The 496-nt window shown below is 55.2% G+C and overlaps 1 protein-coding gene across 1 annotated transcript in view; it reads right to left on the bottom strand.

Annotated features, from left to right (window-relative positions):
* Positions 1-465: 465 nt before the first annotated feature.
* Positions 466-496, bottom strand: part of EMH_0031860 (uncharacterized protein) — a gene marked incomplete at both ends in the record, with an annotated part of 1,671 nt that continues 1,640 nt past the window's right edge. The window contains one exon of the mRNA XM_013494573.1: positions 466-496. Coding sequence (XP_013350027.1) covers positions 466-496 — 31 coding nt within the window.

Raw genomic sequence — 496 nt, 5'->3', positions numbered from 1 at the left:
TGTTGCTGCTGCTGCTGCTGCTGCTGCTATCAAGTGCAGCAAATGCCGCAGCACAACGCGTTGCTGCTGCAGCTGTACCTGCTGCTGCTGCTGCTGCTGCAGCAGCAGCAGCAGCAGCAGCAGCAGCAGCAGCAAGAACAGAAACTGTCCCTATATGCATGCAGCAGAAAGATCATTAGTAGGGTATATCTTCTTAGCTGCTGCTGCTGCAGCAACTCTACCTTAGCATCTATACTGCAGCAGCACCAGCAGCAGAAGCAGCTAGAGTACAGCAGCAGCAGCAGCTATACTGCAGCAGCTGCAGCCACAACTGCAGCAGCTGCAGCAAAGACAGTAGAGACACTGCAGCAACTGCAGCAACAACTGCAGCAGCTATAATGCAGCTGCTGCTGCTGCTGCAGCTATACTGCTGCAGCATCAGCAGCAGCTATACTGTTGCAGCATCCGCAGCAGCAGCTGCGGCAACTACTGCAGCATCCGCAGCAGCAGCTGCTGC

Source organism: Eimeria mitis, genomic scaffold (genome assembly GCF_000499745.2).
Source record: "Eimeria mitis Houghton genomic scaffold, Emh_scaff1207, whole genome shotgun sequence".
NCBI lineage: Eukaryota > Apicomplexa > Conoidasida > Eucoccidiorida > Eimeriidae > Eimeria > Eimeria mitis.
This window is presented reverse-complemented; position numbering and strand designations above follow the sequence as displayed.